The 22610-nt window shown below is 53.5% G+C and overlaps 1 protein-coding gene across 1 annotated transcript in view; it reads right to left on the bottom strand.

Annotated features, from left to right (window-relative positions):
- LOC308677862 (dynein axonemal heavy chain 2-like) overlaps positions 1–22610 on the bottom strand; it is a gene marked incomplete at both ends in the record, with an annotated part of 121978 nt that overhangs the window by 7329 nt on the left and 92039 nt on the right. Inside the window, 22 exons of the mRNA XM_081344562.1 lie at positions 595–785; positions 911–1094; positions 3332–3480; positions 4572–4758; positions 5896–6022; positions 6934–7133; positions 8706–8850; positions 10753–10886; positions 10997–11145; positions 11242–11392; positions 12128–12194; positions 12328–12476; positions 14214–14339; positions 14743–14907; positions 15614–15730; positions 15822–15991; positions 16184–16325; positions 17314–17430; positions 17529–17739; positions 17941–18080; positions 20289–20436; positions 21930–22069. Of these exons, the coding sequence (XP_081200688.1) occupies positions 595–785; positions 911–1094; positions 3332–3480; positions 4572–4758; positions 5896–6022; positions 6934–7133; positions 8706–8850; positions 10753–10886; positions 10997–11145; positions 11242–11392; positions 12128–12194; positions 12328–12476; positions 14214–14339; positions 14743–14907; positions 15614–15730; positions 15822–15991; positions 16184–16325; positions 17314–17430; positions 17529–17739; positions 17941–18080; positions 20289–20436; positions 21930–22069 (3309 nt within the window). The remainder of the gene's footprint in view (positions 1–594; positions 786–910; positions 1095–3331; positions 3481–4571; positions 4759–5895; positions 6023–6933; positions 7134–8705; positions 8851–10752; positions 10887–10996; positions 11146–11241; positions 11393–12127; positions 12195–12327; positions 12477–14213; positions 14340–14742; positions 14908–15613; positions 15731–15821; positions 15992–16183; positions 16326–17313; positions 17431–17528; positions 17740–17940; positions 18081–20288; positions 20437–21929; positions 22070–22610) is intronic.

Genomic DNA, 22610 nt, shown 5'->3' with positions numbered 1-22610 from the left:
CCGGCTAAGGAATTCTGGGAGTTGTTCCGTAAGGCTTTAAGTAGACAAGGTTGGACACCCTGGGTATAGAAAGAAGACCCTCATCCTCTACTCCAGGGGGTCTTCAAACTTGGCCCTTTGATGACTTGTAGACTTCAACCCCCAGAATTCCTCAGCCAGGCACGCTGCCTGAAGAATTCTGGGAGTTGAAGTCCACAAGTCATCAAAGGGCCAAGTTTGAAGACCCTTGCTTGTGGACTTCAACTCCCAGAATTCCTCACGCCGGCGGAGGAATTCTGGGACTTGAAGTCCACAAGTCCTAAAAGGGTCACAGTTCCCTCACGCTGGCTGAGGAATTCTGGGACTTGAAGTCCACAAATCATCAAAAGGTCACAGTTCCCTCACGCTGGCTGAGGAATTCTGGGAGTTGAAGTCCACAAGTCCTAAAAGGGCCAAGTCGGAACACACACACACACACACACACACACACACACACACACACACACACTGACCGCTTGGGCCTGGAGAAGACCACGCTGCGGGGATGGGCCCATGCGGGGCTTCCTCGGGGGAGACTCGCCCCCTCTCCCCCTCCCAAGGGCTGCCCTCTCTTACCGTGGGGGGCTCCGTCGTCATCTTGATGCCTGCCTGCAGGATAGAGATGGGGAATTCGGGGTGGGGGCTGGAGCTGAGCCAGAGACGGAAAGACGGGTGGGGCTCTTCGACCTGCAGCTGCTCCACCAGTTTGTCCAGCTGGGGCATCCAGGAGAGGGAGAGGTGGCAGTTGGCCAGGAAAACCCAGTTACCTGAGAAGGGGGGAAAGGCCCCAGGAGACTCAGCAAAGAACGTCCGGGATTTCGGAGCCAGGAAGAGGAAGGCACCCCTTCCCGGCGAGGGAGGGAGGGAGGGGGGGGGAGGGCCCGGCACTCACCCTGTTGGACCCCGTCCTTAATCATGCGTGTGGCGATGGGGGCCTGGCCCTGGCCCAGGGACAGGGCGTGGAAGCGCTGGGCCATGCCCGACTGCTCGGCCAGCTGGAGCAGGGAGGAGGTGGGGTCCACGCCGGGGGACAGCACGAAGATCAGCGGGGTCTTCGTGGTGGAGTCGTCCACCACCTGCAAGCAGAAAGCAGAAGCTGGGGAGAGCGGCCTTCCCAGGATTTGAGGGGCTGCCCCGAAGGAGGAGACAGGTGGTACCTGGCTGAATAGTACCAACTGTGGAGAGGGATCTTGGGAGTCCGAGTAAACAACCACTTAAATAGGAGCCGACGGTGTGTGGCTGCAGCAGAAAAAGCCAACGCAGTGCTAGGCTGCATTAACGGAGGGACGGAATCAAGATCACGCGGAGCGTTAATACCACTTTACAAGGCCTGGGTAAGGCCACACTGGGAATACGGCGTCCAGTTTTGGTCACCACCATGTAAAAAAAGAGGTTGAGACTCTAGAAAGAGTGCAGAGAAGAGCAACGAAGAGGATCCGGGGACCGGAGGCTAAAACATAATAAGGAACAGTTGCTGGAATTGGGGATGTCCAGTTTAATGAAGAGAAGGACGAGGGGGGACACGATGGCAGTCTTCCAATATTTGGGGGGCTGCCCCAAGGATGAGGGGGGGTCAAGCTATTCTCCAAAGCGCCTGAAGGCAGGAGAAGAAGCGACGGGTGGAAAGTCATCCAGGGCAGAAGCAGCCTGGAACTAAGGAGAAGCTTCCTAACGGTGAGGATAATTCACCAGTGGAACTCCTTGCCTCCAGAAGTTGTGGGTGCGCCAACACTGGGGGGGGGGGTTTCTTTAAGAAGAGACCAGACAGCTATTTGTCCGGAATTGAGTAGGATCGCCTGCGGGAGCCAGGGGTTGGACTAGAAGACCTCTAAGGTCCCTTCCAGCTCTGAATCTACGATTCTAATGCAATCAGTGGAATAGCTTGCCTCCAGACGTTGTGGGTGCTCCGTCCCTGGAGCTTTTTAAGAAGAGACCGGACAGCCACTTGTCTGAAAATGGAATAGGGTCTCCTGCTTGAGCAGGGGGTTGGACTACAAGACCTCTAAGGTCCCTTCCAGCTCTATTCTGATTGATTGATTGATTGATTGATTGATTGAGATGGGCAGGAAATGCAGCAGCTCTCCACTTAGGAGCAAAATGAACCATGTCAGAAATACAAGAGGATCTTTCTCTCTCCCTCTCTCTCTCCCCCTTTCTCTCTCTCCTTCCCTTTCTCCCTCCTCTCTCTCCCTCCCTCTCCCTCTCTCCCTCTTTCTCTCTCCCTCTCTTCTTCTCTCCCTCCTTCCCTTTTTCCCTCCTCTCCCTTTCTCTCCCTCCCTCTTTCTCCCTCCTCTCCCTTTCTCTCTCCCTCTCTTCTTGTCTCCCTCCTTCCCTTTTTCCCTCCTCTCCCTCTCTTTCTCCTTCCCTTTTTCCCTCCTCTCTCCCTCTCCCTCCCTCCTCTCCCTCTCTCCCCCTCCCTTTCTCCCTCTCCTTCCCTTTCTCCCTCCTCTCCCTCCCTCTCCCTCTTTCTCTCTCCCTTTCTCTCCCTCCTTCCCTTTCCCTCCTCTCCCTCCCTTTCTCCCTCCTCTCCCTCCCTCTTTCCTCCTCTCCCTCCCTCTCTCTCCTTCTGTCCCTCTCTCTCTTTCTCTCCCTCCTTCCCTCTTTCCCTCCTCTCCCTCTCCTTCTCTCCCTCCTCTTCCTCTCTCTCTCTCCCTTTCTCTCCCTCCCTCCTTTTTTCCCCTCCTCTCTCTCTCTCTCTCTCTCTCTCTCTCTCTCTCTCTCTCTCTCACACACACACACACACACACACACACACACACACACACACACACGGAATGCCTGTGAGCCTTATCTGGTCTTTCCCAGAGGAAAAATGTCACTCTGGGCAGATTCCTGCACTACAGGCAGAGAACAATAAAGTACAGGGAGTCTTCGGCTTATGACCACAATCGAGGGCAACACTTCCATTGCTAAGCAAGGCAGCGGCCGGGTCCCACTTTAGGACCTTTCATTGCCGCGGTCCTCAAGCGAGTCCCCGCAGTTGTTAACTGAGTCACGCGGTTGTTAAGTGAATCCGGCTTCCCCCTGGACTTCGCTTGCCGGACAGTCGTCAAAAGGAGGATCGCGTAACGCGCAGCCGTCGTAAGCACGAATCAGCTGCCGAGCGTCCAGATTTTGATCAGGCGACCACGGGGGGGGGGAGGGGGGAACGGCTGCGACGGTCGCCAGTGTGAAAAAGGGAAATAAGTCTAATTTTCCGGTGCCGTCTTAACTTCGGACGGTCGCTAGAACGAAAGGAACTGTGGCACACGGGGAAAGATATCGGGGGTGGGGTGGGGGGTGTCTCCTGGCAGGGGAGGGATTCCTCGCTCACCGACTTCATGTTCAGCACGGGGGGCTCGATAAACTGGGAGCCCAGGTTGGAGACGATGAAGGCCGTGACGCAGAAGGACACCCGGTCCGGCCGCAGAGACCGGACCACCAGCATGCGCTGCATTTGGTTGCAGGAGTTTTCCCACTCGCCTGGAACAGGGTGGGGGTGGAGGGGTGGGGGGGAGAAAAGGCAGGAAGAGACGGTCAGTGGGGCTGGAGGAAGCCTGCCTGGGCCAGAGAGCCCACTGTCTCTCTGCCTCCCACCCCAGATGGTCTTCAGGAGTCCCCCCCCCCAGGTGACCTTCTCTGCACCCCGGGAGCAGAGCAATGTCCTCGGCTTGCTAAAGGGGGCTTTGGGGGGCCTGGGTCTTCTTGGCAGGCCGCGAACCCTTCTCCCTGCTTTGGGCTCAGACGGCGGGCAGGCTGAACTGCTCCTCCTTTACGGAGTCCTTGGGGGGCGGGTCTTCGAGCCGGGCGGTTTCCTTGCAGACGTTCCAAGACTCAGCGAGGGAATGTCATCAGTGCCGGAAGGGGGTGGGGTTTCTGGAGAGGAGGGGGAGGGGGAGGAGGAGGAGGAGGAGGAAGAGGAAGATTGTGGGGGCCTTGGTACTCTCTGAGATTAGCTGTTTTCTTGCAGACGTTTCATGACCCAACTAGGTAATGTCATCAGTCCTAGAAGGGAGGGGGAGACAAGCAGGAGGATTAGGAGGAGGAGGAGGAGGAGGAGAAGGAGGAGGAAGAGGAGAGGAGGAAGAGAAGAGGAGGAGGAAGACCATGTGATTCTTGGTGCTCTCTGAGATTGATTGTTTCCTTGCAGACGTTTCATGACCCAACTAGGTAATGTCATCAGTCCTAGAAGGGGGGGGGAGACAAGGAGGAGGAGGAGGAAGAGGAGGAGGAGGAGGCGCATGGGATCCTTGGCACTATCTGAGCTTGCTTGTTTCCTTGCAGACGTTTCATGACCCAACTAGGGAACGTCCTCCGTTCTGGGGGGGGGGGGTGGCTGTGTTTTCCCTACATAACACTGATGACGTCCCCTAGTCGGGTGGCGAAAGGTCTGCCAGAAAAGCCAGCCGGCTCAGAGACCCCTGGGGACCCCCCACAGTCCAGCCCTGAGCGACAAAGATCCTCTCCTCTCGGTGCTCCTGACCCTTCGGGGCGCGCCGCGTCGTCGCTCGGGGGGGTGGTGGAAGGGGGGCAGCGGGCAGCTGAATGCGGGAGCGCCCGCCGGGACTCCAGACCTGGCAGCAGGGCCTTCTCCGGCTTGGAGCTGGTGTACCACAGGTTCCAGTCGCGCGGGTACTGCTCGAAGGAGTTCATGATGCCGTGGAAGTTGGTCAGCTTGTCCAGCTCCGTGACGTTGTCCCAGTAGATGTCGGACAGCCAGCTGGTGCAAGGGTTGTCCATCTGGCCCTCGCGGTCCAGCACCTGCCGGAGGGACGCAGAAGGAGGAGGGCGCCTTGGGAGGAAGATCCTCCGCCCCGGGGGAAGCGGCTGGGGGAGCGCGCCGTGCAACGCCCCCCCCGCTCTACCCCACCCCCCCCAAAATAAGAAAGGCCGGCTCTTACGCTCATTTTGGCTCCAAAAGACACGTATTTGGGGCTCATTTTCAGGGAAAATACGATACTTGAGGCGTCTGTCTGGCTGACAATCTTAAGGGGGGCTGATTTTGGAGGTGGGTCTTATTTTCAGGAAAACACGGTAGGTAGATAGATAGATAGATAGACAGACAGAGACAGAATGGATGGATAGATAGATGAGAGATAGATAGATAGATAAGACAGATAGATGATAGATGGATAGATGAAAGATACTGTAGATAGATATATGGATATAGATAGATAGAAGAGATACAGTCATAGATGATAGATAGATAAGAGATAGATAGATAGATAGATGAAAGATGAATAGATAGATAGATAGATAGATGGATGGATAGATAGATAGATAGATAGATAGATAGATAGATAGATAGATAGATAGATAGATAGATAGACAGACACAGAATGGATGGATAGATGAGATGAGAGATAGATAGATAGATAAGACATAGATAGATGATAGATGGATAGATGAAAGATAGATATATGGATATAGATAGATAGAAGATAGATACAGTCATAGATGATAGATAAGAGATAAATAGATAGATGAAAGATGAATAGATAGATAGATAGATAGATAGGTAGATAGGTAGGTAGATAGAGATAGATAGATAGATAGATAGATAGATAGATAGATAGATAGATAGATAGATAGACAGACAGACAGACAGACAGACAGACAGACAGACAGATAGATAGATGGATGGATGGATAGATGTGGATAGAAGGAAGGAGGGAGGGAGGGAGGGAGGGAAGGAAAAAGAAAGAAAAGATGGAAGGAAGGAAGACAGAAGGAAGGAAGGAAGGAAAGAAGGAAGGAAGCAACCAAATGAATGATTGTACTTGCCAAGGACAATAACAATTCCGAACGAATAAAAAATACTCGTCTCTTGGTTTTAGATTTTGGCAGCCGTTTGCTCTCCCAGCCCGCCCCCCCCGGTCCCCCCCTCCCAGGACTAACCACTCCGCCCCTCAGGAAGAAGTTGTACTCGTCCATCTTGAGGCTGCCAGATGTCTCCAGGATCTTGGCACACATCTGGAAGCTGAACAGCAGCTTGTGTCGCTCGAAGAGCCCCCGGCAGGTGTACCTGGGCAAAGCAGAGACAGCTGGGTGAGGGTCCCCCGCCTGGGGGGGGCTTCTCAGGCCCCGGCTGCCTCCCCAGGGCTTGTGGGAGCAGAACCCGGCTCCTCTGCCTCCTCTCGCCTCGCCAGGAGGACTCCGGGGCCCATCAGGCTGCTCCCTACGCGCAAGGAAAAGAGATGGTCCCTGGGCGGGTCCCCACAAAACCCCTACTCAAAACTGTTACGGCCGGTCCTTTAGGGATCGTTCAAAGGTACGATGGACGCTAAACGGGGACGGACAACCCGGTTCATTTAGGGCGCTTTGCAGCGTCCCGAGGTCGAACGGCCGCGTTTCACGACGCGGAAAAAGCTGGCGACTGTTTCTAGTTTCCAGCCAAAGCACGCGACGACTTAACGACTGCAATGGGCAGCCTGCGTTGCGCAGGTCGTCCTCAGCTTACGATCGCAATGGAGGCCAAAATTTCCATTGCTAAGCAAGACCTCGGTCGAGTTTTGCCCCGTGTTACGACCTCCTTGCCCGCCGCCGTTAAGTGAATCGCTGCAGCTGATAAATTAGTAACCTGGTTGTTAAGGGGAAATCACACGATCCTGGGACCGTCATAAGTGTGAACCAGTGGCCAAGCGTCTGAATTTTGATCATGTGACCACGTGGATGCTGCCACGGTCGCAACTGGGGGAAAAAAAAGGCTGCACCACTTGTTTTCCGGTGCCGTCGTAACTTCGAACAGTCGCTAAACAAGCTGTTGTACGTTGAGGACTAGCTACGATCCTAACCTGAGGCTGCCGTACAGGCTCAGATCCGCCACCTGCCTCTTGCAACCCTCCCCTTTTTCGGCGAAGGACGGTGGAAGGGCGGCTGGGGTCTTCTGGTTGGGGGTGCCCGGACCCCCACGGGTGGCGGAGGCGGGCAGCGCACCTGTAGACGGCGTAGGTGTGGTACTCGTTCAGGTGTCGGATTCGCTCGTCCAGCTTGTGGCTGCGGTGGCTCTTGTTGATGCTGAGGTTGAACAGGTCGATGTAGGAGTCCAGGGAGAACTGGTACATGGGGTCGATGCGGCCCATGTCGTTCAGCACGAAGAAGAGGACGGAGGCCCTCTGGGCACAAGGACGGTAGGCCTACAGGGACAGCGTGGGGTGTGGGTGCGTGTCAGTGAGGAACAGCCACAACATGGAAGCGGGGGGAGGGGGGGAAATGGGACTTTCCTCTATCCCCTATCCCATCTCGGCCTCTGAAAGGGGATCCTGTAGACCAGGGGTCTCCAAACTCGGCCACTTCCAATTCCCAGAATTTGTCAGCCGTGCCTTCCCACCCCCCTACTTCTTATAGCGGAAAGATTGCAGAGAAAGGGATTACAAGAGAGTAAGCACATCGATGGGTATACACATCGTCAAAAGAAATGCATTGGTGCCAAGGAATTCTGGGAGTTGAAGTCCACCCAACTGAAAGTTTCCGGTGTTGGGAAACCTCGCTTTACAGCAGGGGTCTCCAAACTCATCCACTTGGAGACTTATGGGCTTCAATTCCCAGAATCTGTCAGCCAGCAATTTCTTTTTTTTTTCTTTCCCCACTTTGTTGAGTCAAGATATATTATGTCAATCGCATACCCGCCGTCTATCAAAAAGATTATCCTAGCAACAATTGCAATAAAGGTAGTCTAGCCACATTTGTTGTGGTCCTGTCGTACTGAATTCTGGTAAACGCTGGCTTGGGAATTCTGGGAGTTGAAGTTCATAAGTCTTAAATGTCTATGGAGACTCTCAGCCATCTAGGTTGTGGTTGTCCCAAAGGTGCTTTCTCAGGAGGCAAGTAGTCTTTCTTGTTTTTCTCTTTGAAGAGGTTTCGCTTCTCATCCCAGAAGCTTTCTTCAGTTCTGACTGGATGGTGGGGAATGGAAGGATTTATCCTCCTTGCAGACAGCCGATCATTTGTCTTCTTTTAGAGAGTCATTGAGGCCACTTGGAGGTTTACCTGTGTCCTCAAGGTCACCTGTGCTGGCTGCTTGCAAGGAATATAAATCCTTCCATTCTCTTCCACCCAGTTAGAGCTGAAGAAGCTCCTGGGATAAGAAGCGAAACGTCTTCAAAGAAAAACAAGAAAGTCCAAGTTGCCTCTTGAAAAAGAATCTTTGAGATAACCATGACCTGGATGACTGAGAACCTCCACAGACATTTAAGACTCCCAGAATTCCCCAGCCAGGGTTTACCAGAATTCAGCACGGACAGGACCACGACAAATGTGGCTAGATTACCTTTATTCCATTTTTTCATAATTTTTTTAATAGACAGCGGGTATGCGGTTGATGTAATACATCTTGACTTCAGCAAAGTGGAAAAAAAACAGGCTAGCTGACGAATTCCGGGAATTGAAGCCCATAAGTCTTAACGTTGCCGGGTTTGGAAACCCCTGCTGTAGAGCGAGGCTTCCCATCACCGGACACTTTAAGGTGAGTGGACTTCAACTCCCAGAATTCCCTGTCACTAATGCATTCCTTTTGATGCGTATTCCCATCGACGTGCTTACTCTCTTAGAATCCCTTCCTCTGCAATCTTTCCGTTCTAGGAGATAGGAGGAAAAAAAAAGAGGCATGGCTGGCTGGGGAATTCTGGGAGTTGAAGTCCACCCGTCTTAAAGTGTCCAAGGTTGGAAAGCCTGTGGCAGAAGAACCCAAGGGCAATGCGGCTACTTGCCTCCCGAGCGGTGTCAATCTTGATCTCGGTCATCTCGCTGGTCTCCAGCTGCTCTGTCACTTCCGTGGCGGTCACCTTGGAGGTCTGCAAGGTGTTCACCAGCTGCACGTCATCCAGCAGGGAGCCAGTGGCTTCATTTAGCAACCTGTGGGCGGGAGGACAACGAGCTGAGCCAACGCATGGACCCTGTGTCTCCCTCTTACAAGCGGTTGTTAAAGTGAGCCACACTCAGTTTCACAACCTATTTGCCAAAGGCTATTAAGCCAATCGCCACCGTTAAGTGAATCGCACGGTCGTTGAGTGAATCCCACTTCTCCCCCCCCCTTGACTTTACTTGTTCGGAAGCCAGTGGGATGATGATCATACCAGGGTAAAAATAAATTCCAGTTGCTAAGAGTGCCTGAATTTTGATCCCACGACTGCGGAAATCTTGCCGGGATTGTGTGAGAATCGGTCCCTTTTTTTTTAGTGCCGTTGCAATTTGGAACATATCTCTCTGGCATCCTTTTATAATTTTATAACCTTTGTCGATTGGTGACCTCTGGTGACCTCGGACCGGAGGAAAACAGAGGGGGAAGCATTTTACATGCGTGCACACAGGGCCGCGAGCACGTTGTGTGCCGCAAACGAGGCAGGGCTAGCGCCCGTGTAATATTCACTAAACCTGCCCCGTTCTTGTGTAGCGCAGCGCCTTATTTCTACACCCCGCAGCATGGCAGCAACCCGTTTCCGCGCCCCATGGCGTGGCAGTGGCCCATTTCTACGCCCTGCGGCGTGGCAGCATCCATTTTTGCGCCTTGTGGTGCGGCAGTGGCCCATTTTCATGCCCTGCGGTGCAGCGGTGGTCTGTATTCATGCCCTGAGGTGCAGTGGCGGCATCCAGTTTTTGCACCCTGAGGTGTGTCGTCGTCCCATTTTCGCTCCCCGAGGTGCAGCGGTGGCCCATTTTTGCACCCTGTGAAGTGACGTCCTGTTTTTGTGCCTCGTGGCCGCAGTGTTACAACAAGTGAGGAGGTGTGCATACACACGCACGCACATTGGCCAGCCTGTTCCATGGTCCAACGGCCAGTCGGCCACAACCCACTGATTGGGGACCCCTGGACTAGAAGACCTCCAAGGTCCCTTCCAGCTTTGTTCTTCTGTTCTGATCTAAATATCTCAAACCCTTTGCAAAGAAAGGAAGTCAGCCATCTTGAACTGTCGTCTTGCAAGGGATTCTGGGGATGGATTAAAAAAATGGGGAATGGACCCCCTCTCCCGTGATGGTTTCCCACTCCTCTCAGGGCTCCTAACACCAAGAAACTACACAGGTGCAAAATCCTTTCCCCCAAAAACTTACAGTGTTTTGCAACCTTTGGCCCTTTTAAGAGGCGTGGACTTCAACTCCCAGAATCCCCCAGCCAGCACAAGTTTCCTACTTAATTGTCAGGCCGTCTACTGCAAATTAATGTTTATTAATTTAACTTGTCGTGGGCCATTTATTATTATTATTATTTCACTTTGCTGAAGTCAAGGTATATTACATCGACCGCATTCCCACCATCTACTAAGAAAGATTCCCAATCAAACAAAGGTGTTTGTTATTCTATCCATGCTGAATTTTGAACTCTGGCTGGGGAATTCTGGGAGTTGAAGTCCACAAGCAGGGGTCTTCGAACTTGGTCCTTTTATGGCTTGTGGACTTCAACTCCCAGAATCCCCCAGCCAGCACAACAGTTTCCTAATTAATTGTCAGGCCGCCTACTGTAAATCAACGTTTATTAATTTAACTTCTCATGGGCCATTTTTATTTATTGTTGTTGTTGTTGTTATTTCACTTTGCTGAAGTCAAGATATATTACATCGGCTGCATTCCCACAGTCTACTAAGAAAATTTTCCAATTTAAGAAAGGTGATGTTTGTTATCCTATCCGTGCTGAATTCTGGCTGGGGAATTCTGGGAGTTGAAGGCCACAAGTCTTAACGCTCCCAAGGTCAGACACACACACCCTCTGCCACAAATTATTCTGTGCACGGAGTTGTGAGTCCGTCGCCTTTAGGGCCCCACCTGAGGATCTCATCTTCCAGCTCCTTCAGCTTCCTCTTGCCGGCTGCGATGTTGAGGACCAGAGAGTCCTTCTGCTCCTCCAGTTCGGGCCGCTCCTTCCGGACCACGATGCCCAGCAGCTGGGCCTCCAGGCCCTGAAAGCAGGGGGGCAACCAGTGGGTGTTTCGCCCAGAGTCGCCCACCGTTCCCACCCCAGGATGGGTCCGACAGGGCCACCCAGAGGGCATCTGGACGGAGCGCCTACCTGCTCCTTGACGGCAAAGTTGACGATGGTGGTCTGAGAGGAGGTCTCGGGCGTGTAGTGAGGGTTGGAGAGCTTGGTGGTCAGGTAGAATCGGAACTCGGGGTGATACTCCACCTCCTTGTCCCCCAGCCGGATCAGCAGGCGCCCACCTACCGGGCACGGGTGTGTGTGTGTGTGTGTATTAGGGAATGCAAGGGGGGGGATCTCCCCCTCCTCCCCCCGGGCCCTGCCCCCGTGGCACTCACCCACTTTGGTGACCGACTTGTTGAGGATGGGGGCCAGGGTGGGGTCCAGCTCTTCCTGCACGTTCTGCAGCAGCACCGGGGAGCCCAGCTGGATGGCCGTCTCCAGGATGCGCATGTAGTCGGGCATCTGCAGGTCGATGATCTTCAAGCCCTGGAGGAAGAGGAGGAGGAGGAAGGCTCTGGGCGGGGGCCCGGTGGGTGGGTGGAGGAGGGGGTCCCGAAGGCCGGGGACGGTTGGGGACCATCGCTCACGGCGCCCCCTCTCCTCCCCAAACTGATAACGAGGGGACAGGAGACTCACGCAGGACCCCTAGCCCAGCCCAAGCCAGGGAGGGAGGGAGGGAGGGAAGGAGGAAGGAAATCGGAAAGAGGAGAGAGGAAATGGGAAAGAGAAGGGAGGGAGGGAGGGAGGAAATGGGAAAAAGAAGGGAGGGAGGGAGGAAATTGGAAAGGAGGGAGGAAGGAAATCAGAAAGAGGAGGGAGGGAGGGAGGGAGGGAGGGAGGAAGGAAATGGGAAAGAGAAGGGAGGGAGGAAAGGGAGGGAGGGAGAGAGGAAGGAGGGAGAGAGGAGGGAGGAAGAAAGGAAGGAAATAGGAAAGAGAAGGGAGGGAGGAAAGGAAGGGAGGGAGAGAGGAAGGAGGGAGAGAGGAGGGAGGAAGAAAGGAAGGAAATAGGAAAGAGAAGGGAGGGAGGAAAGGAAGGGGGAGATGAGAACAGGAGGGAAGAGAGGGGGAGGGACAGAGATGAGAATGGGAAGGAAGGAAGGAAGGAAGGAAGGAAGGAAGGAAGGAAGGAAGGAAGGAAGGAAGGAAGGGGAAAGTCAGAAGGAGGGCGGGAGGGAGGAGAGGCTTGGGGAGGGGAGGGGGGGTCAAGGGGGCTCCTCACTTTCTTGGCCTCCATGTTCTTGATCCACTTAGTGGCCTGGCACTGAGGGTCGATCATCAGAGGCCACCTAAGGGGAGACGGGAGGCCCCGTCAGGACCTCTTCGGTCCCTTGGGGGGGCCCCTGCGGGGACGGACTCCCCCCCACCCCCACCCCCGGGAAGCCCCGAAGCCAGGCCGGCCCAGAAGGACGTGGGGCTGACCGGTTCCCCCGGGTGACGATGATCCCGTTCTCGGTGGAGAAGTCGTCGGAGGGCAGACCCTGGATGTTCCAGTTGCGCACGACGGTCGGGTTGGAGAGGAAGCTGTCGCAGGTGAAGGACGGCGAGCAGGGCACATGCAGCTGCCGGATCTGCGGGAGGAAAGCCAGGAGGAGCCCGGATCAGGCTGGCCTTCCTTCGGCACCCCGAAACCCCCCACCCGGATCCCTCCCTGCCAGGCCCACCACGCCAGGGGGTGAGGGTGGGGGTGTCGTTCCGGTCCTCCCTCTCCGAGGCAGGAAGGACGGGACAAAGACCTGGGCCTCCAAACCCCAGCAGTCCCACCCACCCCCGGTCGCAACGGGGAGGGGGAGGGCTGTGGGGTCCCGGGTGATCTCCGAGCTGGGCGCTTTTCTTGCAGACGTTTCCTGACCCGACCAGGGAACGTCGTCAGGGCTAAAGATGGACGGTGTTTAATATTTATTTGTTATGTACATGTAGGGCAGGTGGGTCTACACATATGCTGTATATAGTATGCTTAGGTGTGCGTGTCATGTATGTGTTTCACTTGGAGAGCGGGCAACTAAATTTCACTTTTGATGGGTGCCGTTGTGCCCACAGTGAAAAAAATGACAATAAAGCTTCTCTCCTCTCCTCTCCTCTCCTCTCCTCTCCTCTCCTCTTCTCATCTTATCTTAAAGGGAGTGTGGATTTTACTGGAGAAGGGGAGGAGGAGGAGAAGAAGAAGAGGAGGAGAAGGAGGAGAAGAAGAGGAGGAGGAGGAGGACTGTGGGGTCCCTGTTACTCTCTGAGCTTGCTTGTTTTCCTTGCAGACGTTTCAGGACCCAACTAGGGAACGTCATCAGTGCTAGAAGAGAGGGGGGTTGCAGAGAGGAGGAGGAAGTGGAGGAGGAGGGGGGGAGGAGGAGGAGGAGAAGGAGAAGAAGAGGAGGAGGAGGAGGACTGTGGGGTCCTTGGTGCTCTCTGAGCTGGGCGGTTTCCTTGCAGACGTTTCATGACCCAACTAGGGAACATCATCAGTGCTAGAAGGGAAGGGAAGGGAAGGGAAGGGAAGGGAAGGGAAGGGAAGGGAAGGGAAGGGAAGGGAAGGGAAGGGAAGGGAAGGGAAGATGGACTGTGGGGTCCTTGGCGGTCTCTGAGCTTTTGGGGGTTTCCTTGCAGACGTTTCACGACCCAACTAGGGAACATCATCAGTGCTAGAAGGGAGGGAGGGAGGAGGAGGAGGAGGACAGGTGTGTGTGTGGGTCCTTGGCGCTCTCTGAGCTTGCTTCTTTTCTTGCAGACGTTTCATGACCCAACTAGGGAACATCATCAGTGCTAGAAGAGAGTGGGAGGAGGAGCAGGAGGAGGAGGAGGGAGGGAGGAAGAGGAAAAGGAGGAGGAGGAAGAGGAGAAGGAAGAGGAAGAGGAAGAGGAAGAGGAGGAGAACTCTGGGGTCCTTGGCGCTCTCTGAGCTTGCTTCTTTTCTTGCAGACGTTTCATGACCCAACTAGGGAACATCATCAGTGCTAGAAGAGAGTGGGAGGAGGAGCAGGAGGAGGAGGAGGGAGGGAGGAAGAGGAAAAGGAGGAGGAGGAAGAGGAGAAGGAAGAGGAAGAGGAAGAGGAAGAGGAGGAGAACTCTGGGGTCCTTGGCGCTCTCTGAGCTTGGTGCTTTTCTTGCAGACGTTTCACGACCCAACTAGGTAGCATCATCAGGGCTAGAAGGGATTGCGAGGAGGAGGAGGAGGAGGAGGAGGAGGACAACTCTGGGGTTCTTGGGGGGGTCTCTGAGCTGGGTTGTTCCCTTGCAGACGTTTCGTGACCCAACTAGGTAGCATCATCAGGGCTAAAGGAAGGAAGAGGAGGAGGAGGAGGAGGAAGGCTCACCTGCTTCATCCAGATGTGGGAGACCATCTCATCCCGGTAGTTGGACAGGAAGGGCCCCATGTAGGCGACGAAGGCCGAGGCCAGCAGACAGTCGCCCACCAGGTAGCCCAGGTCTTCCTCCAGGCCCTGCGGGAAGCCAAAGACTCTCTCCAGCCAGCCAGCGTTGGAAAGGGAGGGGAGGGGACAGAGAGAGAGAGAGAAGACGGGGGGAGGGAAAGAGGGAGAAAGAAGAGATGGGAAAAAGAAGGAAAGGGAAGGGAAGGGAAGGAAGGAAGGAAGGAAGGAAGGAAGGAAGGAAGGAAGGAAGATGGGAGGAGGGGAAGGCTGGCTGGGGAATTCTGGGAGTTGAAGTCCACAAGTCATAAAGTTGCCAAGTTTGGAGACCCCCCACCCTACCCCAGACTTCACCCTGGCTGCCCCAGGACTCTCCAGGGGGTGCTGGACCCCCATCGGGGCGGGGGGTGGGGTTTCCTTCCCAGGGAGCCAGAGAGAGAGGCTGGGAGGGGGGGGGGCGTGGATGGAGGCCCACCTTGACGGTCTCCTCCCAGCGGATCTTCTCCCCCGCCAGGCCGGAGACCAGCTTGTCCGCCCGGTCCAGCTTGATCTCCATCTCCTCCGACTTCTTGCGCAGCTCCTCCTTCTGCGCCAGCTTCTCCTCGTACTCCTTCTTCAGCATCTCCAGCTTCTCGGCCACCTGGGGGGAGGCGGAGGGGAGGGAAGGGGTCTCCAGGCCCTCCACCGAGGCCGCCCCTGGTGCCCCTTCCCCTCTTCCCTTCCTTCCTCCCCTCCCTCTCTCTCCTTCCCTTCCCTTCTTTTCTATTTCTTTCCTTCCTTCCTACCTCCTAACCCCTCCTTTTCTCTCTATTTCCCTTCCCTTCCTTCCATCTCCTTCCTTCCTTCCTCCCCTTTCCCGTATTTATTCCTCCCTCTTCTTTTTTCCTTCCTTCCTTCCCTCCTTTTCTCATATTTATTCCTACCTCCCTCTTTTCCTTCCTTCCTTCCTTCCTTCCTTCCTTCCTTCCTTCCTTCCTTCCTTCCTTCCTTCCTTCCTTCCTTCCTTCCTTCCTTCCTTCCCTCCTTTTCCCATAGTTATTCCTACCTCCCTCTTTTCCTTCCTTCCTTCCTTCCTTCCTTCCTTCCTTCCTTCCTTCCTTCCTTCCTTCCTTCCTTCCTTCCTTCCTTCCTCTCTCCCTCCCTCCCTCCCTCCCTTCCTTCCCCTTCCCAATCCATCCCCCGGGGCCAGCGGTTCTCAACCCTCAGCAACTTTCAGATCCGTGGACTTCGCCTCCCCAGAATTCAGCACTGGCTGGGGAATTCTGGGAACTGAAAGTCCACCCGTCTTACAGCGGCCAAGGCCGCGACACCCCGTCCCGGATCGTCCTCTGCTCCACGGAACTGACCTCCCGGAGGCGCTCCTGGGCTTCGGCCTGGGCTGCCTGCTTCTCCGCCAGCTGGGCCAAGGCGGCGTTCATACGGGCCCGCTTGGGCTCCACCACCCGGTAGATGCGTCCGTACATCTGGGTGAGGGGAGGCAAGAGGGGAGAGGTTAGCAAGGTCCCCGAGCTGGAGACCAAGGGTAGCCACCCATGGCTGAAGGCTGCTCCTCACCTCCATGGCTCGCACCCACATGCAGAGCGACTTGGCGGCCACTGAGACCCGCCCAATGATATCTGGCTGGAAGTCTGGCTGGGAGCAGTAGGCGCTGATCTTCTTGAGAACTTTGTCGGAGATGTTATCCTTGTCGAAGTGCACCAGCTGCTTGATGAAGTTGGGCTCTCCTGGAGAAGACAGGTCCAAGCCGTCGTGTCATCCCGCCCAGAACCTAACCTCCTCCGCAGGAGAGAAACCAGGTTCTGGATCCCTCCGAGAGTTGAGGGTTTGTTCCGAGGAAACCGAGATGTCTGCCCACGGAGGAGACAGGTGGACGACGCCCGGCTGACCCTCGTGGTGGCTTCCCCAGGACCTCTTACCTAGCTGCTTCTTGGCTTCGGTCCAGGTGGGCTCGTTGCCCCTCAGGATCATGACCGCCTGCATCACGGTCTCCACCAGCGTAGGTGGCCGGCCGTAAGACTTGATCTCCGTCAAGTCCTTCTTGTTGAGGGACTCCAAGGCCTGGGAAGCCAGAGAGTGAGTTAGACTTCGAATAGAATAGAGCTGGAAGGGACCTCGGAGGTCTTCTAGTCCAGCCCCCTGCGTGAGCAGGGGACCCTATTCCATTTTAGACAAGTGGCTGTCCAGTCTCTTCTTTAAAACTGCCAATGATGGAGCACCCATAACGTCTGGTGGCAAGTCGTTCCACCGATTCCTTCCTTCCTTCCTTCCTTCCTTCCTTCCTTCCTTCCTTCCTTCCCTTCCCTTCCCATCTCTATTCCTTCCACCCTCCTTCCCTCCCTCCCTCCCCTCTTTTGTCTCTCTCTTTTCCCCTTCCCTTCAAGGTAAGAGGGGCTTCCGGGGATTCCCACCCCTCCATTAGCCAATCCATCCCCCTTAGCAACTTTCAGATCTGTGGACTTCACCTCCCCAGAATTCAACGCCGGCTGGGGGATTCTGGGAGTTGTTCACTTTTAGGAAGTTTCTCCTTAATTCCAGGTTGCTTCTCTCCTTGATCAATATTCCATCTATCTATCGCTTCTTATCCAGGTCCTTTGGGGGATAGGTGGACCCCCACTCCTCTTTGTGACAGCCCCACCCCCCCAAACACTGGAAGACTACCCTCATGTCACTAGTCCTTATTTTCGTTAAACTAGAGACAAACCCAATTCTTCGTACGTTTTAGTCTCCAGGCCTTTAAATCGTCTTCGTTGCTCTTCTCGGCGCTTTCTCCAGCATCTCAACGTCTTTTGTGTAATGTGGGGCACCAAAATTAGATGCAGGTATTCCAGGCGTGGCCTTACTAAGGCTTTACTAAGCGGGACTGACGCTGCGCGTGATTTTGATTCCGCGCCTCTTGTTTACGCAACCGAGGATCGTATTCGCTTTTTTGGGGCTGCCGCCGCACACAGCCAGCTGGCGTTTAAGGGATCGTCCCCTACTCCTCCCGGGCTTCTCCTCAAACCTTCATGGTGCCAATCGGCGGTGCCAACCTTCTGTGGCGGCCTACCTTCATGGCTTCCTCCAAGGCGGGCAAGGCTTCCTCCAGATCCTTCTGGGCGTTGTCAGCCAAGGTTTTGCACTTAATCTCCTCGGCGGCGATCTTCTCACTGTTTGCCGATACCGTCTGCGGGAGGACGAAGAGTGGAGAGAGACACAGAGGGTAACGGCGCGCCCACCGTGGGGTCGGGCGGGAAACGGGTGGCGCCGACCTCGGACACTCACTTTCTGCTGCTCGTCTGCTTCCCGCTTCTGCTGGACAATGATCACCAGGTACTCCTCGCACTGCTTCTGGAACTCGGCCACCTTCCTCCGGGCTTCCTCCAGCTCCAGGGTCATCACCTCGACTTTCTCCCGGGTCTCGTCGATTTTGAAGAGGCCGTTGCGGAGTTTGTTGGCTTGATCGGAAAGCTCCTTCCGCTTCTCAGCCAGGAGCCTGCCAAGGGGCGGACAGGAGAAGACCTGTGCTGCGGGGACCACTGGGGTTGGACTAGATGACCTCCAAGGTCCCTTCCCTTCCACTGGGCGACTTGAAGGGGCCCCGGGGCCCGGCCCTTTGACTCTCCTGTCCCCCAAACGTGGGACCCTTCTCCTGGGAAGAGGGAGTTTCCCCGCCCTCCCACAAATCCCCCCTTACTTCTTGTAGCCGGAGACCAGCTCCAGGTAGTTGGTGGGGGTGACGTAGTTATGGCGCCGGAGTTCCAGCAGCATCTTGTGAGAGTACCTGGCCACCGACCAGTGCATGGTGACAAAGATTTTAGCCACTCGCTTTTGCATCTAGGGGAAAGCGGGAATACAGGATCACAAGAGTTGGAAGGGACCTCGGGGGGGGGGGTGTCTTTTAGTCCAACCCTCCATGCTCAAGCAGGAGACCCTATACTAGGTGTCTCCAAAGGTGGCAGCTTTAAGACTTGGGGGACTTCAACTCCCAGTATTCCCCAGTCAGCATGGAAATCTCCAGAAATTCTGAGTTGAAGTCTGCAAATCTTAAAGTTGCCAGGTTTGGAGACCCCTGTGTTATACCATTCTAGGCCAGGGGTAGGCAACCTCGGCTCTTTTATGACTCATGGGCTTCAACTCCCAGAATTCCTGAGTCAGCATAGCTGACTCAGGAATTCTGGGAGTTGAAGTCCATGAGTCATAAAAGAGCCGAGGTTGCCTACCCCTGTTCTAGGCAAATGGCTGTCCAATCTCTTCCTCAAAGACCTCCAGTGTTGGAGCAATCAGAGTTTCTGGAGACAGGTTGTCCAACTGGTTAATTGTTCCCACTGTCAGGAAATTTCTCCTTAGTTCTAGGTTAGGCCTCTCGGGAATGGAACAACTCACTACGGCCAACTCACCACGGCCAACTGGCTGCAGGACAATTTAACAGTTCAATTTAATTATTCAAACGAAGGGGGGAAAAACATTTTCATTTTGGCCGTTCCAATTTCACCCTATCCCTCCTTTTGCATCCTTTAATGATTCTATTCCACCATTTCTTTGATATTAGAGTAACTCGTGTCCCACAGCGTCCTGCAACGAGTTGGCCGTGCCGGGTTGGCTGCAGCAAATTGTCAAGAGACCCACAATGGATGGAAACTCATCAAGGAGAGAAGCAACCTGGAGTTAAGGAGAAACGTCCAAACAGTGAGGACAATCAGCCAACGGAAGGGACCTTGGAGGTCTTCTAGTCCAGCCCCCTGCTCAAGCAGGAGACTCCATACCACTTCGGACAGATGGCTCTCCAGTCTCTTCTTGAAGACCTCCAGGGACGGAGCACCCACAACCTCTGGTGTCAAGCAGTTCCACTGGTTAATTGTCCTCACTGTCAGGAAGTTTCTCCTTAATTCCAGGCTGCTTCTCTCCTTGATGAGTTTCCGTCCGTTGCTTCTTGTCCTGCCTTCAGGGGCTTTTGTTGTGATTCAGGGTCAGCCTGTGGGTTCGGCAGTTGGGTCGGACGACTCAGAGGAGGAGGAGGAGGGGGGTGTTGGAGAGCTTGCTGAGAATAATATTGAGGCTCCGCAGAGCCCTCAGCCAGGCCCCTCCCACCTGGTCACGACGCAGACCCAGCTGTGTGAGCCTGACAGCGTGGATGAAGATGACCCACAGCCGGCCCTGTTCAAGGACGCCCGACGCAGGAGGCAGTCAATCAGGAGTAAACAGAGGAAGGCAATGGGGCACCTCGGAAGGAGGCAGAGAGAAGCCACGCCCTGAACTGTATAAAAAGGGGAATGCGTGGGAGGGCTGGTTTGCTGAAGGCAACCGTTTGAATAGCTCCTGTTTCATGGTTCGTGTCTTGTTCTGTTTGCTTTTGTATCCATAAATTTGGCAGGCTTCGTTCCAGCCTCTTGCCTTCTTGTAAAAGGGGTTGTCCCTGCCTTTTCTGCAGGGCCGGTAGCAGGCTGGTACAGAACACACACACACACATGTACATATATATATACACACACATACACACACATGTACATATATATATATACACACACATGTACATATATATACACACACATACACACACATGTACATATATATATATATATAATAAAAAATGAATAAACTATATATATATATATATATATATGTGTGTGTGTGTGTGTGTGTTTGTGTGTGTGTGTAAATTTTAGATTTACACAAATATGAGCTGTCACTGTTGTGACTACTGCCTGTGGATGGCCTTCGGTTAGGCCGAAACAGGAAATAAAGATTTGTCCCATGTTTGGTTCGTGTTTGCTCTCTTTGCTCTGTTTATGTTTTTATGTTCATAAATTTGGCAGGCTTCGTTCCAGCCTCTTCTTGCCTTCTTGTAAAAGGGGTTGTCCCTGCCTTTTCTGCAGGGCCGGTAGCAGGCTGGTACAGAACAGCTTTGGAGAAGAGCTGGACTCCCTCTTCTTTGGGGCAGCCCCTCAAATACACAGCTGGCTCACCTTTAAGGGATCGTCCGCCAGGACCCCGAGATCTCCCCGAGTCCCAGACAGGGTGTGCGGGATCCCCGCTTGGACTCACCGTGTCGAGGCTCCCCTTTTCCACCAGGCCCAAATCCACGCCCTCCAGGTACTTTTCCGCCACCTCCAGCAAGGCTTCCTTCGGCCACTCTGAAAACCAGTCGATGGTAGCGCAGTTCACCAAAGCAGGATACTGGCGGATCCGGTTCCTGGGGGCAGAGCGACAGAATAGCTGAGTTGGAAGGGACCCTGGAGGTCATCTAGTCCACCCCCCCCCTGCTCAGGCAGGAAAGTGTACACTGTTTCAGACAAATGGCCGCCCAGTCTCTTCCTTAAAAACCTCCTGTGATGAAGCACCCGCAACTTCTGGCGGCAATTCGTCCTACTGATTATAATAGAATCATAGATTCAGAGCTGGAAGGGACCCTGGAGGTCATCTAGTCCAACCCCCTGCTCAGTCAGGAAAGCGTACACTGTTTCAGACAAATGGCCGCCCAGTCTCTTCCTTAAAAACCTCCTGTGATGAAGCACCCGCAACTTCAGGCGGCAATTCGTCCTACTGATTATAACAGAATCATAGATTCAGAGCTGGAAGGGACCCTGGAGGTCTTCTAGTCCAACCCCCTGCTCAGGCAGGAAACCCTATACCGTTTCAGACAAATGGCTGGCCAGTCTCTTCTTGAAAACCTCCTGTGATGGAGCACCCACAACTTCTGGTGTCAAGCTGTTCCACTGGATAATAATAATAATAATAATAACAACAACAACCACAGTACCTGGTTGATACCTAGGATGCTGGCAGCAACCTGTGTCAACCATTCGTACCAGTCAATTTGAGTGTTCAGTTGGCTGAGTTTCATGTTTATGAATAAAGGTTTATGTAACAACAACAATAATAATAATAATAATAAAAAAATAAAAATGGCTTTGGAAGAATATCTGAAGGACAATGATGAAGATGCACTGAAATTAGTATCTCGGGAAGGCTTGCTGACTACTGGAGAGGCCGAACTGGCCTACAAGAAAGACCAAATGAGGAACAGAACGGAGGCGTGGGAAGACAAAGCACTACATGGCCAGTACATTTTAAAAAAAAAATAGCTGGGAAAGCAGATAATAACAACACCTGGCAATGGCTAAGAGCAGGAAAGTTGAAGAAAGAGACGGAGGGACTAATTCTGGCTGCACAAGACCAGGCCTTAAGGACAAACACATACAAAGTCAAAATTGAGAAGACAGCAACAGATAGTAAGTGCCACCTCTGCAAAGTAGCTGAAGAAACAGTGGACCACCCGGTGAGCTGCTGCAAGAAGATCGCACAGACTGACTACAAGCAGCGGCACGACAAAGTAGCAACAACGGTGGACTGGAAGATCTGCAAGAAATGTCATTTGCCTGCAAGCCAGAACTGGTGGGACCGTAAAATAGAGACAAATCGTAGAAAATGATAAAAGTTAAACTGCTCTGGGACTTGAGAATTCAAACAGACAAGCACCTGCCACATAACACCACGTGCCTGGCTGAGGAATTCTGGGAGTTGAAGTCCACAAGTCATCAAAGGGCCAAGCTGGAAGACCACCTGCTCTAGAAACTTTCCACCTGTGCACCAAACCTACGGCTAATTTGGCCACTGGAGGGCGCTGTTGCTCCATGCAGAACCTTCCGCCCGCCTTGTCTGGAGAGACCCACTGCCCAGCCCCACCTGAATGGGTCCCCCACGGGGCTCAGGCACAGGACCACGTGCAGGTTGTTGCGGACCCTTTCGATCAGGTAGGCAAAGAGGCTGTCCTGACTCTCCTGGATGCCCTCCGTCCGGGCAGCGTCAATGATGTGGCTTTGGATCTGGCGGAGGGAGAATGAGAATGAGATTAAGATTAAGAATGGAATGGAATGGAATAATAAAATACAGAATAGAATAGAATAGAATAGAATAGAATAGAATAGAATAGAATAGAATAGAATAGAATAGAATAGAATAGAATAGAATAGAATAGAATAGAATAGAATAGAATAGAATAGAATAGAAGAATAGAATATATGGAATGGAATGGAATAATAAAATACAGAATAGAATAGAATAGAACAGAATAGAATATAGAATATAACAGAACAATACAGAATAGAATAGAATAGAATGTCGAATATAGAATAGAATGGAATGGAATGGAATGGAATAATAAAATACAGAATAGAACAGAGTAGAATATAGAATAGAATAGAATAATACAGAATAGAATATGGTGGAGCAGTGGGCTGATGCCTCCTTAAGTAACACCAGCTGCCTGCAATTAGTGCAGGTTCGCATCCCACCAGGCTCAAGGTTGACTCAGCCTTCCATCCTTCCGAGGTAGGTAAAATGAGGACCCAGATTGTTGGGGGCAAT

The sequence above is a fragment of the Vipera berus genome, assembly GCF_964194415.1.
Source record: "Vipera berus genome assembly, chromosome: Z".
Classification (NCBI taxonomy): Eukaryota; Metazoa; Chordata; class Lepidosauria; order Squamata; family Viperidae; genus Vipera; species Vipera berus.
The sequence above is the reverse complement of the archived record's forward strand: the minus strand, read 5'-3'. Positions and strand labels throughout refer to the sequence as shown.